Genomic DNA, 15188 nt, shown 5'->3' with positions numbered 1-15188 from the left:
TACAACATGATGCTGTATGAAGTCTTTTTTCCTGTCTCTCTGTTTCATTACTCCAGCTTGCCAGAAAATAGTGCTTTCTCATTAGGAGAGTGAAAGCTACTGTTGGCTTTGTTAATTATCTTTGTTGTTTGCTGCAGCAAACTGCTTGCAGGCAGTGACAGAAGATAATCCAGATCTTCTTTCTTCATTTAATGCTTCTTCACAACAAGTGTTGGAAACAGTGATGATGTGTCCGGAGAACACAATGAAGCACATCCTTCTGAGAACACTCACAGCAGGTACGATGCTTGCGGGCATTCACTGCTTTGTGATGGCAGCTAAAGGAGGGTGGGAAGGACAAAAGGATTAGTATTCTAAGCTATAGTCCACTGTTGGTTAAAGCCTGGATAGATGGTTCATGAGGTTATTTCTTTTGAGGTGGTGTTTTGTAGTGGCCAGGTATTTACAACCATTTTAAAAATTATCTTAAATGCTAGCTTCTGAATTCAGCATGATAATGCATTTTAACTGTTACTTTGTTTTTCAACAGTTAAATGAGTCAAAATAAGTAGTACAGGAATTGTTTTGATCTTAATAGGTGTGGATTTTTACCTAAAGTTTTCTGTCTTTCATTCTTCTTTCTACCTCAAATGCTCAACCATGGTGATTTTTGATACTGGAGTGTAATAAGTTAATTCTGAGAATCCTTAGAAAATGGTTATTTCATGTGGATTTATTATCATATCTAAAACGTGGCACCAGGGTGGCTCCACGTCAATACTCTGTGTATATTTACATGCTGAAATTTACTTAAGATTTGGGGCTAACATTGTTTTTAAAGGTAAGCATATGAAATGTTAAACAGAAAAAAAATACAAATCTTCAAAGAAAGGACTTGAAAATTCACACTGAAGTATAAGCACTGGGTATTGTGAGTAGTGGAGGCTGTGTCCTTAGAAAATACATGGATATTGCCGAGCTGGGAATTGAGTATTTTACTAATTTTTATATTTCAACTATCTTATGTTTAGGCATTGTCTGGAATATCAAGGGTACAATTCCACCAGGCAGCCTGGGAAGCATGATTAATGCAATCCTGAAGATTTTTTCAGAATCATTAGCAATAGATGCTGGCGAAACAGTTATTCGTATGAAAGAAGCTGAAAAAAACAGGTTAAAACTGGCTGTGGAGAGAGAAACAGAGGAAAACATGAGTGATGTTACAGAAAACTGTGTTTTGAGTGAAGATTATGACTTGGAAGAAATACCAAAAGGAAAAGTCAAAAAGGGAGAAAATGACATTTCTGATTTCCTTCCAGTAAGTGTGTCTGCATGGCTCTTGGATAGCTTAGTATGTTTGGCTGGGCATCTGACTGGTCTTGACTCAGTCTTAGCTAGAGCAAACTACCTGTGAGTGTTACTAATCCTAGCTCCCAAATAGCTTGACTACTGTAGCTAAAACTTCAAAGACAAGCATGGAGAATTCCAGCACAACTTGTTCCAGTGTGATCAAGTTGCACAGCACCTTAGGAAAGCATGTTTCCATTTGTTTCCTGTAGTGGAAGGTATATATTTGAGGCTTCTACCTGTAGCCACTGAAGGAAGTTCTGATTTCTGCATGTGGCAAGTGAGATGTCTATTGGTTGTAACCATTCGGTCATGAGTGGAGATGGCCCAAAGGTTAACAAATGCATTCACTATGGTGTACATGAAAAGAATAACAGAATTACATGTTTCTGTTCAGGATTTAGCTAATATTAGATAATCTTCTCTGTTACAGCTTTAGTGCAGGTGGCATTTCTTGATGGTAAAATTTGTTCTGAAGCGTTCAACAGAAAGATGATAGATAATGCCTCTTGGTTTTGCTGGTGGTTTTGTTTTGTCACATTTTCGTGTAGAGTGAGAAGAGGAAACAGCTGGATTAAATTTTTAGCTGTCAGTTTGGGTACTTTAAATTGCACTGAAATGTTGTTTTACAAAATTAAATTTGGTTCGTGTTTTTACCTTTCAGCCTGATCAACAGGAACTGAAAGAAGTGACAGCTTTACTGATGGCTCAGCAGACTGCTCTGGAAATCATTGTTAATATGTGCTGCAGTGAAGGTTTGTAGGAATCTCTTTCATTGCAAGTGTTGTAGTTCATTTTGTTTCTGGAATAGGTTGTGTTTAGTTTGCTGTTTGGTGATCTTAGCTTTTAAGGGCAAATGCACAGACTTACTGTCCCTGACACCCTCACTGGGGGCAGATCGGATTGTATGGGTTTTTCTCATGGAAATATTTTCTGTTGCTTACCTATTTCTTTAAAATGAAAACTACATTTAAAATAAAACTACATGTGCCATCTTTTAAGAGCAAACAAGAAAGCACTTGTGATGAACAGGTATTTCCAGAAAAGTATTACAGCATATTCTTTGTTCATTTAAAGTGTGGTCTGAGCGCTCATCTGATACAATATGGGTATGAATGTTACTGCAGGATGAGGGCATCAATATTTTTTTAAGCAGATAAATCTTGTCGTTTTGATATTATAAGTATCAAACTTCTTGTAGTATCAAAAAGATATCAAAAAGTATTAAAAAGATACTGTAAGTATCTTTTTAAGGAAGAGAGACATTGCATGCAGCTCTGGCAACAATGCAGATTTAGATCGTTCAGAGTACCACCTTTAAGAGCTTTTTTCCGAGGAGAAAGGCAAGCTGTTATTCCTGGGGGAGTAACAATTAGATATTCTGTATCTTCTATGAACTCTGATACTCTGTTTTATAGCTTTTCTCCAAATCCTCATGAAAACAAATAAGTGATTTCCAAAGTTTGTAAAAAAAAAAATAAAAGAACCACCAAACAGAACTGGCACCTCAAAAACCCCTCCAAAACCTGAAAACATTAATTGCTGCTACAGTTTGTAAGTCTGATGTAAAAGTAATTGCATAGGAGAGAATTTTCTGAGTAAATCATTCAGGTTCTAGTAAAATCCACAGTAATACGCAGATACTCCCAATGGTGATTTTTGTTTTCCTCTTACAGCATAAGGAATTTCTGCACCTAGTATATGAAACTTCTTTCATAACTGCATTTCTCATCTAATGAGCTGTAATTCATAAGCTCTTCCTTTTAATTGGAAAATATCTTGTGGGTAAACTGCATATTCTGCCATTCACTCAGTGTAATGTAAGGTTGATTGTGTTGTATTTCATCACAGTGCTTTACCCATTCATGGGCAGACAGAAACATAATCTGTAGAAATTAAGAGGAATCCAGAGGCAGCTGCTCATTTAATTTTCGAGTTATTTGAGGACTAAAATAGCTGTAGCCATTATGCTGAGTTTATAGAAACACTCAGCTTGCCACAGAATTGAGGGGAATAACCAGGCTGGCGAGAGATGTGTTCTACTGAGCTGTGGCCAGCGTTTGGAAGAAGCAGAGTGCCTGAGCAGGGACAGGAGAGGGAAGCCAGGAGACTCCAGGGTTGCTCTCCAGTCTGTAGCTGTAGGTTACCTGCACTAGTTAAGATGGGGTTGTCATTGGAGATGCTTCTGTATTTCCAAGAAAGTCACAAAAAAACTGGCCTTGACTGTGGGCTAATGTTCTAGAGAGCCCAGTTCCTTCTCTGCCCTGGTCACCCACTGTGAACATACGATGAGTGTTGTCTTTGTTGTTGCTGAATTCCGTGGTCAGTTCATATAGTTCTCATTTAGTTTTCAAAGAAAAGTTTTGCTTTGTTTTGAAAAGATGCAGATGGATTTTTTTTTTTTGGTAAGAGGCAAAAGACTGACTGAAAGAGGGACGTCTGCATTGCTTTCATGCTTGTTGCTGCTGTGTGTTGGTAAAGCATAAAAGGCAACTGTTTTCTCATGCAAAAGCTATTAGCTCTTTTACAGCATATTGTAACTGTAGAATTAATTGGTTATTTCCAGAAGCAAAAGAAGATGTCTGTGTGATCAAGTTGTTACAGCCTGATGAGTTACTTTGTGTTGGATAAACAACATTCATCACCTTCAAATACTTTAAGCTGCTGTGTGGTGCAGGTGAAATGCCTTCAGTTAGACTTTTCTTGCTTTAACTAAATGAATTTACCTTTTACCACTGAGAACATATACGGCTGTTACTGCAGTTACTACAGGACCTAGATATCATGTGCATCTATGTTGCTAGAAAAAGTCACTTTTGGGTGAATAGGATGTTTTTTCCGTAGTTAAATGTGCTGACCTATGTACATAGGCAGAGCTTTCACCTGTCAGTGAGGAGGATCTGTCCGACCTGTAGACTTGGGACTTGTGTAAACACCAGTGTCACACCAGTTAAAATGTAACCAAGTTTAAAACAACTTTAGATAAATCAGTGTAAACCCTATGCATGTAGATTTATTAATTTAAGTCTAAATGATGGACTTAGCTTGTGCTTGCCAAGCCATGTCTGGTTTTAGCCATGGACAGATTATTCACTTTTGCAGTAGCTGTGCCCATTGGTGACTGGCCTTAACTCTTCTCACTATGTCTGCCCTTGCAGATCTGTTAGTAGAATAAGTTACGTAAGTATAAACCTAGCTCAGGTTTATTTTACTTAAAATAGGTTGTCTGAAAGGGGTAACAGTGATGATCTGGCTTGCTTTGGCTTGTTTTGCTGTCATCATTTCCTTTTTCAAGTGGCCTTGCTGTGGAGACAGTAACATCTTCATCCCACTCAGTTACAGCTCAGTCAAAGGACATCTTTTTGGCTTCAGTATTGCCAGAGAAAACAGTTGCCTAAAACTTATTTCAGTTAGTAGACAAGTAAAGCTAAACTGGTGTATTTGCATGCTTGGATCTACCTCAAAAAGTTAAATGGTACAATCTGAGTTAAAGTCGTAGTAAATGTTTTATGGAATGTTTCTTCTATACCTTTTCTTTAAGTGCAGCACAATTAATACAAGAGAATGAAGTACTTCTGTATGAAGAACCTCTCATGTAAGCATGCTTGCTGCCTGAGTAAATATAAATATTTTTAAAAAATAAAACAATTTTAAGAAAAGTAGTATAATATTTAGAACTGTGGATAATGGAGTTGGTTTGCATGGACCTCAGCAAAGCCCAAGAGCTTAAAGACTCCTGACCAACAGGTGAAGACCCTAGCCAAGAGGTATAAGTGAGAAGTAGGATACCTATTGCAGGAGTGCTATTACAAGTGTGTTGTCTTTTCTCAGATCCCTCTGATGATGAATGGGAAGAACTCTCCAGCAGTGATGAAAGTGACTTTATGGAAAACTCGTACAATGATGGGAGTGGGCTGCTAATGTCACCTCTGTGCCTCTCTGATGAGGTTAAGTCAGCATTTATGAACAATCTCATTCCAAAGAAGGTATTGTCTTTCCTTTCCAACACATGGTACAGCCTTTCCCTTCTGCCTGATTTGTATCGCATGCTAGGCAAACAAATGATCAAAATCCATCTGTAGAAAAGGAGTATTTTTAAAAATCAGTGTAGCTTCACTTTTTTGGCCTAGGGGTGGAGCATTGATACATGAGCTGTCTTGACATAAATAATTTCTTCATGTAAGTGGGAATAGAGGGTTCATGTGTTTCAGAAATCTAGTGGTTTGTGTTTGGGAGTATTTTTGATTGTTTGGGGTTCTTTTTTTTTTTGGGGGGGGGTGGTGGTGTTTGTTTTGAGTTTGGCTTTTCTAGAATAGAAAATTGATTTGGGTGTCAAAAAGATCTTGCTAAAAGAAAGGAAACTTTCAGCAGAAGCATGACTGCCAGATTTCCATGTTAGCTTAAAGAGGTTGATGTTACATGAGCGGCAGCAGTCAGCACTGAATAAGTGCAAGTTCTTCCGCCTGTTTCATACATAGTGTCTGAAATACAATTTTTGACACTGACAAGAATTCAAATGCTCTTGTTTCAGAGTTTTGCTCAATCTTTGGAGTTGTAAAGATGAAGATCATCAGTTGCATCAGTTATTATGCTAGAATTCTGACCCAGGTCATCAGGGTGTGAGATAAAAACATTCAAGGCTTTTTGCAAGCAGTCTAAGTTTCATGGCTGGTGTTTTAGACTTGTGGTTATCTGAAAATTCTGTAGTGGAATCTGTACAAAGAAAGATTGAAATAAAAAGATTAGCAGAGACCTAGAAAATCACCTTTTACAGTTGGATGCTTAAAACAATCTGTGCCAAACCCAGTGTGTAATTGTACCATTTAAATGACTGAGGAAGATTCTGACAAGGTGAGACACTTGCTACCTGGGAAGCTTTGAAGTATTTAGTTTGAAGCATCTGTTTTACATTAAGCTAAAGCCTTATTGCTAAGCCTTTCTTTTTCCCCTCCCCCAGATTCTTGAAAAAACTGCTTTTCCGAACAGTGTTGCTCTAGACATCTGTATGCACAATCTATCCTGGAAACCATTAATTAAAAAGTAGGAATTTTATTGTTTCTCTTACTATTTTTCATGTATATTCAGTTGTCTTAGTACTCTCAGAAGGATTGTCTATCTCTGAGCTACTTGTAAGGTGTAAACAATGACAGATCTGATACATGATTTTGTACGAAGAGATACAAATCTTTCTGTAAAATGCATACCATATCACAGGCTTATTTAATTGAGGATGTTTCTTTGTATTTTGACATCTGTTCAAAGAGATCTGCTAAGTGCATGTTTTGTTTGTTTGTTTCAGACTCAATGCAGTGCAGTGTAGAGCTTTAACATGTCTTCAGAACATTTTGTTAGTGTCAGATGTGGATTGTCTTGGAGGAGCTTCACTTCAGTCCATTGCACAGCATCTCTCACAGCTAGTCTTTGCTAAAATGGGTAAGATGTTCAGTAAAGGGGGCTTGCTGACCCCCTGTAAGCTTACAGATATAAGGCAGCCATGTACATTGTGCTGTTTTAATGCCATTTTATTAGTAAGTTTATCCCTTCAGCATTTCAAAGTAAGCATACTGAATGTCGGAAGACTGCTGACAAAACAGTTCATCCTGATAAGATGTGTTTATCCAAATTGCATCCTGAGCAAGTAGGCTTCTAATGCAAGAATTTGCTCTACATCTGTTTGCATGCAGCAAGTTGCTGTTAGTGGATGAATTCTGCCTTCCTGTGAGGCCCAAACTGTTTGCTTGCTCATATTTGTGGTAATAGCAGGTTTTCGTCAATCAGACAAGCCATGAAGAGGATGGGTTGTTTTCTTCTTAAGTGTGCTAACTAGCCTAAATAGGCATGGGGGGGGGGGGAAAGGGAAACTAGCAGTCTTTCACCATTTTTTTTTTTTTCCAATCTGAAGAAATTATGGCAATGGAGGTTGTTGCAAAAATCTCTAGAATGTACATGCTTATGACAGTAGGAAATAGAGCAGCTGCCTTGTCTCCAGGATGTGCTTTATGCATATGATTGCAGAGCTTTACTGGAAATTTATTTGTAATAAGAAAATGTGCAAAGTTTTTATGACTAAATACTGAAGCTGCTCAACTTCCTGTTACAGTGGTGGCTTGAGTTCAGTGGAGAAGGCAATAAATTTAGTTTTCCTAAAAATACTATTTTCGAACATCAGATACATCCTGGTAAATACTAGCATACATCCACTGTGGTTCTTCCAAGGCATGTTATTTCATAGCGACACTGTGATGGTTTTCCTGTACATCATCTGGTATCTGTATTATTGGATAGTTTAGTGTATATAGTCCACTGTCAAGACAGTCTAGATGGTTGGCATTTCCTGCTGCCTCCTGTAATCTACATGAGATCAGCATCATTCCAATAATACTGTTGGACCATTTATGCTATGATCTTTGTTACTGGCACTAGAGAAGCTGAACTGAGATTCAAAAAAAAAAAAAAAGGCAAAAAAACCCCAAACCCTGGTTTAAAGCTGATGATCCAGTTCCCTGGCAGGCTGTTCCATGCAGGCTACTCTGATAACCTGTTTTTGTTCTAAGGTCAATGACGATGGCTCAATTCTAAAAATTGTCAGAAAACATTTTTCCTAAGACAGTTCTGTTGTAGTCTAGCATATGCACAGGTCTTACAAGCTTGAAAAGCTCAGTTTTCTCTCCTTCCTTCAGGTATCTTCATTTATAGCCACAAATAAAGTGTATGTAGTTTTGTTTTGTTGTAGCATATACTATGATACTGCATTAATGCCTAAAAGTCCATCTGCCTGCAAAACATGCTTCTTTTTTTTTTTTCTTTCAATGCCATTAAAAGCATGTGACCAGTCTATGGGAACATTATCACTGAGTGCATAGTGCTTGAAAAACTAAAATACAGGAAATGAAAATAAATATGAAGAAACATGCAAAGAAGTTCACCTGAAATATTTGTCTCATGCTAAAAGAGGGGGACTTCCAAGATTTCAGGGTCTGTTATGCTTCGCAATAGTCAGTTCTTAGATGAAACTGGAGAAGTGGCTACCTTAAGACAAAGGGTGCCAATAAATTAGTTTAATGGCTCAGGTGCCTTTTTGTTAGCATAATGTTTTTTTAATAGTTAAATGCTATATAATGGAAACTGCCAGATAGAGTTGATAACATACCAACATGTGGTTAGAAGAAATGCTGTGGTTTACAGGGTGAAAAAGAGGCATAAAGATCTAGTTGCATATATGGGAAGGGAGGAGATTTGCGTGAAGTCATCAAGAGGTTCTGCATCTAGAGTGGTCCAGAAAATAAGAACACACTGGGGGGAGAGAAAAAGCTTCAAGAAATGCAGAACATGTATTGAAGATGCTGGCTGGTATTAATGAATTTGTAGTTAAAAAAGAAATATGCAGTGTATGAGTCATACGTTTCTGAAAGGTTATTAAACCACCGGAAAACATGCCCTTTATATGAATTGGCAGGACTCCAGTGTTCTGTGTGCCTAAAAAGCCTGCTTAGGAAACAGAAGAAAGGCATTAAAATACACAGTCAGCTTCGGTAGCTTTCTTAGTTCTGTTATGATGGCTTCCATGTGATAACCAGTTTACAAACCTCTGTTCTGATGGCAGTGGTTTGTGCCATATGTTAGGTCACACAAGTGTCTTAACCAAGGATATACCTGAAAATGAGGACCAACTGTGATCTAACCTCCAGATGCAATTAATACTGAATTCAAACAAATCACAATGGTTGCAACCTACAAAGACGAGTCTGAAAATCTAGCTCTTCCTGTTTGCGGTACTACCTGCAGGGGTAATTAAGGAATTTGTATTTCTTTGCTTTTCATGTCCTTCATCTTACTGTTTAACTTTTGGCTCTGGGTTCAATTCTTTGACAGAACTCCCTACAGACACAGAATTCCTAGAAGCTATAACTAGCGCTTTGAGGGCTCTCTTACAAACAATGGCATCAAAGAACATCTCCCAGGTAAAGGCTTTCAAACTCAAATGCTCTGGTAGGCACAAAATCATGTGAGATTGTGCTGGAAAGTTTTTGAAACAAAAATATTTGAAGTTCTAAATTTCAGCAACTGTGAACACTGAAAGAACAGATTTAATAGCATTCACTCTTCATATTTCTTATAGACCTTACAGGAGTATTTTTTTTATGTATCTCTTCCTTAACATGTAAACAGATGAAAGGTATTTCAAAACCAAAATAGGAATGAGCCACAGGTGCCATCTTTAGAAGATGGACATAATGACAAGCATTTAGTAAATTAGCACCTAGGAAAGTAGATTCTTTATTTCCTGAGTCATCCAGTTGAATCTGGTTATCTTTCTAAAATCTTAGTTGGACATGAATTAATGAACTAAATATAGGAATGAAGCATAATAGTTTATTATACAAGACGTAATACTAGATGTTCTGTGGGTCCTTTCTGGCTGTAAACTGAAAAACGAGATTCTGTAATTTGTAATGAGTTGGAGAAATAGGTATCGAGCTAGGTAAATCTGTGAAAATCCCTTTAGGCTCAAAACTTCTTCCTTCAGCTTCATGACAGCCTTGGTTATGTTCTGAAAGAAACACCTTAAGAACTTGAAAGGGAGAGTTTAACTGTGTTCTTGCTAATCACATTTTCAGAATTCACGTTTTGATAATACAGGACTCTTTGCAAATGATCTAAATGTCATATTTGAAAATTTCCATGGAAATGTAAATGTGTCTGTCTTCTTTTTTTTTTTTTTCTTTTTTTCTTCCCCCCTACGCTCCCCTTGCTAAGCCGTGTATGACTCCTGAGCAACTATTGTCTTTATGTGAAGCCGGTATGGACAGCAGCAATGCCAGTGTTAAAGTGAATATAGTGAGCATCCTTGGAATTTCTGGCAGCATCTTGGCAAAAGGACAAGATACAGCTGAAACGCTAAAGGTAAAAAAGCAAAATAGGCATTGCAAGCCTAAACCAGTTTTGATGCTTTTTTCAATTTTCTTAAGCATTGCTGGAAAAACAAATTTTTCTTTCTTATTTCAGGTGATTGGGAAATTTCTTCTTGAGGTTGCTATGAAGGAGTCTTCTCTTGTGGTAGCAGGGGAAGCCTTGGATGCGCTTTTTGATGTATTTGCAGATGGTAAAGAAGCAGAAAAGGCGGCGGTAGAGATCAGGTTGCTTCCAGCACTGAAAGAATTTCAGCCAGTGTTCAAAATGAGGGTAAGCATCAAATGCAGCCAGCTCAGGGTCTCAACACAGTGTAGGTTGAAACTTTAAGCTGGAATGTATGGCTTTATGAGATGAATATAAAAAAAAAAAAAACCCGAACAACAACCCCACATAATTGAATTCCTGATATTCCTCTTTAGAAGAAAGCAAATACACTTATCTTGAAGTTCATGGAACCATCAAGGTAACAGCACAGCATCTGCGTTGCAACATCTGCATTACACCATCAGCATCACTGATGTCCAAATCACTGTATTGTTCTGAAACCCTTGTAAAAAAAACTCCTGCAGATGTCTCTGGAAGAGAACAGCTAAATTGGTGGGAGAGAAGTCCCTTCTGAAGTTACATGTTTTGGTTATAACTTGCTGTAGCTGCCAGTGGGCATTTTTGTTCTGATGACAGTTAATAGATCAAGTATTCTGTGTTTTCCTGAATCACAAGGCCAAAATTCTAAACTATAATTTTAAGTACATCCTTGTCTTAAGTAGACAATGACCTTTGATACGTTGTTTCTTTAATCAGATGAAGCCTAAGGAATGACTTTCATAATCTTAAAGCTAAGCACTGTACGCACAAAATACATAACTGACAGTGCTACAGTTGTTTGGTTAGTTAGGTGCAAGGCCTTTCATATAAAAAGCTACAGAAACTAAGTGTATTTTTCAGATTGTTGGCATGCTATTTCATAATGGTCTAGTTTTAAGCAGAGATGTATAATGTCAATTGACCTGCAGAAATAAGTGCTACCTATGCCTTTGCACATGTGAACATGTTGGAGTTCTCAAGAGGCATCTGTAGCATGTCTATAGAAGACCTATACAGAATTATCACAGTATGCTAGAGATTGGAAGGGACCTCAAAAGATCATCTAGTCCAGTCCTCCTGCCAGAGCAGGAACACCTAGATAAGGTTACACAGGAATGTGTCCAGGTGGGCCTTGAATGTCTCCAGAGAAGGAGACTCCACAACCCCCTGGGCAGCCTGTTCCAGTGTTCCATCACCCTCACTGAGAAGAAGTTTCTTCTCAAGTTTAAGTGGAACCTCTTGTGTTCCAGTTTGTACCCTTTACCCCTTGTCCTATCATTGTTTGCCACTGAGAAGAGCCTGGCTCCATCCTCGTGACACTCCCCCTTTATATATTTATATACACTAATAAGGTCACCCTCAGTCTCCTCTTCTCCAAACTATAGAGACCCAGCTCCCTCAGCCTTTCCTCATAAGGGAGATGCTCCACTCCCTTAATCATCTTAGTTGCCCTGCGCTGGACTCTCTCCAGCAGGTCCCTGTCCTTCTTGAACTGAGGGGCCCAGAACTGGACACAATATTCCAGATGCGGTCTCACCAGGGCAGAGTAGAGGGGAAGGAGGACCTCTCTCGACCTACTGACCAGCCCCCTTCTAATACACCCAGGATGCCATTGGCCTTCTTGGCCACAAGGGCACAGTGTTGGCTCATGGTCATCCTGCCATCCACTAGGACCCCCAGGTCCCTCTCCCCTACACTACTCTCTAACAGATCGTTCCCCAACCTATACTGGAACCTGGGGTTGTTCCTGCCCAGATGCAGGACTCTACACTTTCCCTTCTTATATTTCATCAAGTTTCTCCCTGCCCAACTCTCCAGCCTGTCCAGGTCTCGCTGGATGGCAGCACAGCCTTCTGGTGTGTCAGCCACTCCTCCCAGCTTAGTGTCATCAGCGAACTTGCTGATAGTACACTCAATTCCCTCACCTAAATCATTGATGAATATATTAAATAATACTGGTCCCAGTACTGACCCTTGAGGCACTCCACTAGATACAGGCTTCCAACTAGACTCCGCCCCATAGACTACAACTCTCTGGCTTCTCTCCTTCAGCCAGTTCACAGTCCACCTCACTACCTGATCATCCAGACCACACTTCCTCAGTTTAGCTATGAGGATGCTGTGGGAGACTGTGTCAAATGCTTTGCTGAAGTCAAGAAGGAATAAAACTGACCCCAGGACATCAAGGTAGACCACATCCACCACTCTGCCATCATCCATCCACCGTGTTATTTCCTCATAAAAGGCTATGAGGTTGGTCAAGCATGACTTCCCCTTGGTAAAGCCATGTTGACTGCCCCTCATAACCCTCTTATCCTTGATATGCCTTAAGATGGCACCAAGGATAAGGTGTTCCATCACTTTCCCAGGGATGGAGGTGAGGCTGACCGGTCTATAGTTACCCGAGTCCTCCTTCTTGCCCTTTTTGAAGACTGGAGTGACATTTGCTTTCCTCCAGTCCTCAGGCACCTCTCCCATTTCCCAAGACTTGGTAAAGATGATGGAGAGTGGTCTAGCAATGACTTCCGCCAGTTCCCTCAGCACCCGCGGGTGCATCCCATCTGGACCCATGGATTTTTGGATGTCCAGATTGCTCAACTGGTCTCTAACCCATTCCTCATCGACTAAGGCAAACTGCTCCAGTGACCTGACTTCATCTGAGGTCTCAGGAGTACAGGGCTCTTCAGGACTGCCTCCGGCAGAGTAGACAGAGACAAAGAAGGCATTCAGTAACTCTGCCATCTCTGTATCTTCTGTCACCAGGGCACCCATCCCATTCATCAGTGGGCCTACCTTGCCTCTGGTGTTAGTTTTATCAGATATGTATTTGAAAAAGCTCTTTCTGCTGTCCTTGACCCCTCTCGCCAGATTTAATTCTAAGGAGGCCTTAGCCATCCTAGCTGCCTTCCTACATCCTCTAGCAGCAGCCTTATATTCCTCCCAAGTGGCCAGCCCCTCCTTCCATGACCTGTAAACTCTCCTCTTCCACTTGAGCATACCCAGCAGTTCCTTATTTAGCCACGCAGGTCTCCTGGTCCTCTTCCTTGACTTCCTACGTGTCGGGATGCTCAGCTCTTGAGCTCGGAATAAGCAATCCTTGAATGCCAACCAACTGTCTTGGGCCCCTTTACCTTCAAGCAGCCTTGCCCATGGGATTTCCCCTAGCAATTGCTTGAAAATGCCAAAGTTTGCCCTGCTAAAGTCCGGGGTTGCAATTCTACTTGCTATTGTACTGGTCCTACCACACAAGATCCTGAATTCCACCATCTCATGGTCGCTGCAACCAAGGCAGCTCTCAACCTTTACTGCTTCGACCAGACCCTCCTTGTTAGTGAGGATGAGATCCAGCAGCGCTCCTCTCCTGGTTGGCTCATCCACCATTTGCATGAGGAAGTTATCATCCATACACTGGAGGAACCTCCTGGACTGTGGCTGGGTTGCTGAGTAGTCCTTCCAGCAAATATCAGGGAAGTTAAAATCCCCCACGACAACCAGGGCCTGTGACTCTGAGGCCGTAAACTTACTGTAAACTGTAAACTTTAGGTGATACAGTAGGAGAAACTTCTCCATTAATAAAGTGTGTATTTCTTGGTTTTGCAGATGCGAAAAGAAGGCAAAGGAAAATATAGTACAGATCAACTGTGTGTTCTTGACAATGTGAAGATGAACTTGAAAAGATTCATTGCATATCAGGAGACACTAGGGAAAAGTCCAACTTGAAACAATGAGGAACTTTAAGGTTTCCCTTATTGAATAACATTTTCCAAAAATAAAACTGTTTTGAACTTCTGAAATTTATCAAGCAGAGAAGTTTTCATGTTAATAGTGCAATTTTTTACATTTAGTATTTTTATGCTTCTGGCTTGATGCAACATGAAAGTTGCATCAGTGTAAAAAAACAGCGTACTTTGAGAGTTAAGTGTTGGCAGTGATGAGAACGTGCTCTTGCAGTCCTGAGGTCTGTACATAGCACCACTGTCCTTGTTTACAAATCCTTGTGTGTCCTGGTGGAAAACTATAATTCTGTGATTCTATGAAAAAGTAATTTAGAGAAATATTCTCAATTATGTGCCAGATCAAGAAAAAATTTAAAAGCTCAAAAGATACTTTTCAGGGAATCAAGCAATGGCAGGATGTTCTTATTTGCTATTTGCTCTCAACTGTTTCTAGAATTCCACAGGCAGTTGCAGCAAACTTCCCAAGATAAGTGTGTAGGTTACTGTCAGCACTTGGATCTGTTACTTCATGAGGTTTATCAACAACTGTTTCAGGTTCATTTATGATGAATTCAGTAGGATACCTTTCTGCTGTGGAAATTAGTGTAAGAGAATCCTACATTTATGCACGGCTTGCTGGTTTTACTTTTATGTTGATTGGTAGTTCTGAAAATCAAGTTTCCTGACTTCCTTCCTTCCTTGTAATTCTGCATCAGGATGAATTTGAATTCAGGGAAGTAAACCTAATAAAAAGGTCTTGATTTGGTTTTTTTTATTCTTATAATGAGGTATTATCTAATGTAACTTTATAATTGCTTGAAATTATAAATACTCAAATATTTGTAATAGAGATTTTTAAGCTGTAAAATACAGAAACTATTTTAAAAAAATGTCACTGATTCATGAAGTTTGTGTGTGTACTGCCATATATAAGAGCTTTGATGTTGTTTCTGTGAATGAGATCCTCTCATACAACATTTTTTAATGGGAAAAAATCCCACAACAAAACGAACACTTTTTGTTATGCTGATTTTTGAAATGTGAGAAATTTTCCCCCTCTTCTCTTAAGATGCTGTGTTAGCACAGCCATCTAGTTTTTGGAAAAATTTTGCCCATGATATTAGGCATGGAACTACAAAGACCAAATTT

The 15188-nt window shown here is 39.4% G+C and overlaps 1 protein-coding gene across 10 annotated transcripts in view; it reads left to right on the top strand.

Annotated features, from left to right (window-relative positions):
• Positions 1–15082, top strand: part of LOC308231343 (nuclear envelope phosphatase-regulatory subunit 1) — a 30087-nt gene extending 15005 nt beyond the window's left edge. For 4 of the 10 annotated variants that reach the window (XM_080636613.1, XM_080636617.1, XM_080636621.1 and 1 more), the window contains 10 exons: positions 138–278; positions 1011–1297; positions 1991–2081; positions 5158–5312; positions 6284–6366; positions 6626–6759; positions 9199–9287; positions 10084–10230; positions 10333–10509; positions 13924–15082. In XM_080636613.1, the coding sequence (XP_080492739.1) occupies positions 138–278; positions 1011–1297; positions 1991–2081; positions 5158–5312; positions 6284–6366; positions 6626–6759; positions 9199–9287; positions 10084–10230; positions 10333–10509; positions 13924–14043 (1424 nt within the window). In that variant the 3' untranslated portion in view covers positions 14044–15082. Of the gene's footprint in view, positions 1–137; positions 279–1010; positions 1298–1990; positions 2082–5157; positions 5313–5335; positions 6178–6283; positions 6367–6625; positions 6789–9198; positions 9288–10083; positions 10231–10332; positions 10510–10658; positions 12728–13923 lie in introns of those variants that run through there. The other 6 variants (XM_080636619.1, XM_080636618.1, XM_080636622.1 and 3 more) reach the window with 6 other exon arrangements.
• The last annotated feature ends 106 nt before the right edge of the window (positions 15083–15188 follow it).

Source organism: Psittacula echo (assembly GCF_963264785.1).
Source record: "Psittacula echo genome assembly, chromosome: Z".
In the NCBI taxonomy this organism is placed as follows: domain Eukaryota; kingdom Metazoa; phylum Chordata; class Aves; order Psittaciformes; family Psittacidae; genus Psittacula; species Psittacula echo.
Note: the sequence above shows the minus strand (reverse complement) of the source record. Positions and strands in the feature narration are given on the sequence as shown.